A 2785-nucleotide genomic window follows, 5' to 3' on the forward strand; every position below is an offset into this window, starting at 1 on the left:
AATACTGTCCACTGGTGAAGGACAGTGCTGTTGTTGCAGGGGTCTGGGAACCTTTCTGTTGGTTCAGAAGCCCTGAAGAAGGATTTTCTTGTTGTATGTTTAAAGAAATCCTGGGAGAGGGTTTTGCTAATGTTTTCAGGGGTTCTAGGACTGTTCTACAGACAAAGGATGAATTAATGAAGGGACTGGCAATGTATCTTGTGGCCTTGCTAAGCCTTGTCTCCCCAGGAACTAAGATTGCTGAGAACTTGCCTCGTGTCAAGATGAAGCAAAGACCTCCATTTGGGTATTAAGTGCTGTGCTTAAACTTGATGTAACTCTGGGGTAGATTCAATTGTGATCCAGGGGTGGGGAACTTTTGACCTTTTTGTGTTCTATGGTTGAACAAGTGAATGTACTTTACTTATATTTGGAAATTAATCTCCATTTGAGAAGAGGGGCTTTGTGGTGGACTAAATGAAGGTATAGCCTAGGGGTGGAGAAGTAGTTAGACCAGGAACTTTGTAATTGATTGAATGATTGGAAGGTCCTGGGGTGGGGTAGTCCTTGGAGATTATTTAATCACATTTAGTAAATGCTGTATTTGGAATGATGTCATGTTTTGATCTTCTCTGTTCTTGGTTGGTCACTGAATAAAATGGAGAGCACCTATGCTGGTATTTTGAACCTGGGAAGTTGCCTTTCCTTGGCATTATATTACAGATCATGATAAGGCATCAGTGAATTTTAGTGAAGGATTATTTGGTAATATAATACTAATATTAATATAATGTAGTATAGCATCTGATATAATATTATATTATATAATGCAATGTTATTATAATATATTATGATATATTGTATTTTACATGCTGTTCATTATTCATGTTAAAAGTAGGGAAATATCTCTGCCACCAGCTTTGTATAAATATATTATATATATATTTATATATAATTACATAATATACTAATAGCAACCTCCTTCTTTTCTTCATCTTCTTTTCTTCTCCTTCTCCTCCTCCTTCTTTTCCTCCTCCTCCTCCTCCTTTTCCTTCTCCTCTTCCTCTTCCTCCTTCTTCCCTTGGGCAGCACCCTTTGTCAGGATAAGTTTGGTGAAGCTAGCGCACAGGCTGATGATCTGAAGAAAAAACTAGTGCCTTTTGCCATGGAATTGCCATGCCGTATGGTCCAGGACTCAGAAAAGCTCAAGATGCAGATCCAGAAGGAGCTGGAGGAACTGAGGCTCCAGTTCCAGCCCAATTCAGAGCAGGTCTGCCAGAAGATGAATGAAAATGTGCAGGCCCTGAAGCAGTGCCTGGGGCCCTGCACTAATGAGCTCCAAAACAGCCTCAACGAGAATGCGGAGCAGCTCCGCCAGCAGCTGGCCCCCCTTTCCTGCCAGCTGGAGGCAGCCATGAAGGAGAACATGAACTGCATTCAGATGGCCCTGGCCCCCTTTGCCTGCGAGTTCAAGAACAAGGTGAACCAGCAAGTAGACAAGATGAAATGCCAGATCACCCCCTTTGCAGACCAGCTCCAGGACAAGATTGATCAGCACATTGCGGAGCTTCAGAAGGCCCTCACACCCTTTGCCAAGGGTGCCCAAGACCAGCTCAATCGCCAGATCGAATGTCTGGCCTTCCAGATGAAAAAGAATGTGGATCAGCTGAGGACCAAGATCTCAGACAATACAGAGGACCTGAAGCAAAAGCTGACACCCTTTGCTGAGGAGATAAAGGGGAATCTCCCTAAAAGCTCAGAGGAGCTGCACCAGTCCTTGACCAAGCTGAGTGGACAGGTGGACCAGCAAATTGATGAGTTCTGTAAGAATGTGGAACCCTTTGGGGAGTGCTTCAACAAGGCCTTGGTGCAGCATATGGAAGAACTCAAGCAGAAGCTAGGGCCACCCCGTACTTGTGGGGTGGAGGATCACCTGAGCTTATTAGAGAAGGACCTGAGGGACAAAGTCAACTCTTTCTTCTGCACCCTCAAGCAGACCCAGGATGAGATGCTCTGTTTCCCCAATGCTTAGAACCTCAGTGTCTGTGCAGTCTTTCTCAGCTCTTTTTAGACCACCATTGCCTCCTGACCAGGGTTCTCTGTCCATCCATCCACCAGTCTGCCCACTCACCCCAAGTGCAGCCCTGGGACTGATGCTATGGTGAAAAGTAGCATTCATGGTCCTTGCTGAATAAAACGCAAAAAAAAAAAAAAAAAAGAACAAGCCCAACAATCATGTGTATTGATCAGTTTTGTTGAATTATTTTCTTTCTCTTTTAAAATTCTTTGTTAGAATACCAACAGTTAGCATTTATATAGTGGTCTTAAGATTTGCAAAGTGATTCATGGTACATTATCTCATTCAAGCCTCTCAACAACCCAGAAAGGTAGGTGCTATTTATTATTATTCTCATTTGCATATGAGGAAACTGAGAGGCCAAGAGAATTTCAGTGACTTGCCCCAGGGTTATATAGCTAATAAGTGTGTGAGGCTGTATTTGAATTCAAATCCTCCTGTTTTCAACCAAGTCCATTAAATCACCACTCTGCCTACATCTAAGGAATGGTTCTCTAAGAGAGCAGAGAGGGAGGAGTTTAAATGTTATAAAAATAAAAAATATCAGTAAAATTTTATTTTAAATACAAACCAGCAAAAACAAACAACTATTTTAGCCTGATTTCAGTGTGTTTCTCAGTCATGGGAAGGAAGGAAAAAGACAGTGGTTGGTATTGAGAGTCATTTAGGCAAAATAGTCCTCTGTGTGTGTGTGTGTGTGTGTGTGTGTGTGTGTGTGTGTGTGTGTGT

At 42.5% G+C, this 2785-nt stretch overlaps 1 protein-coding gene across 1 annotated transcript in view; it reads left to right on the forward strand.

Moving 5' to 3' along the window:
• Nucleotides 1-2212, forward strand: part of APOA4 (apolipoprotein A4) — a 3754-nt gene extending 1542 nt beyond the window's left edge. The window contains 1 exon segment of the mRNA XM_069079764.1: nucleotides 1069-2212. Within this exon segment, the coding sequence (XP_068935865.1) occupies nucleotides 1069-2011 (943 nt within the window). The 3' untranslated portion in view covers nucleotides 2012-2212.
• The last annotated feature ends 573 nt before the right edge of the window (nucleotides 2213-2785 follow it).

The sequence above is a fragment of the Petaurus breviceps genome, unplaced genomic scaffold (assembly GCF_028583685.1).
Source record: "Petaurus breviceps papuanus isolate PSGF00001 unplaced genomic scaffold, PetGlider_PUasm1.0 91133, whole genome shotgun sequence".
In the NCBI taxonomy this organism is placed as follows: domain Eukaryota; kingdom Metazoa; phylum Chordata; class Mammalia; order Diprotodontia; family Petauridae; genus Petaurus; species Petaurus breviceps.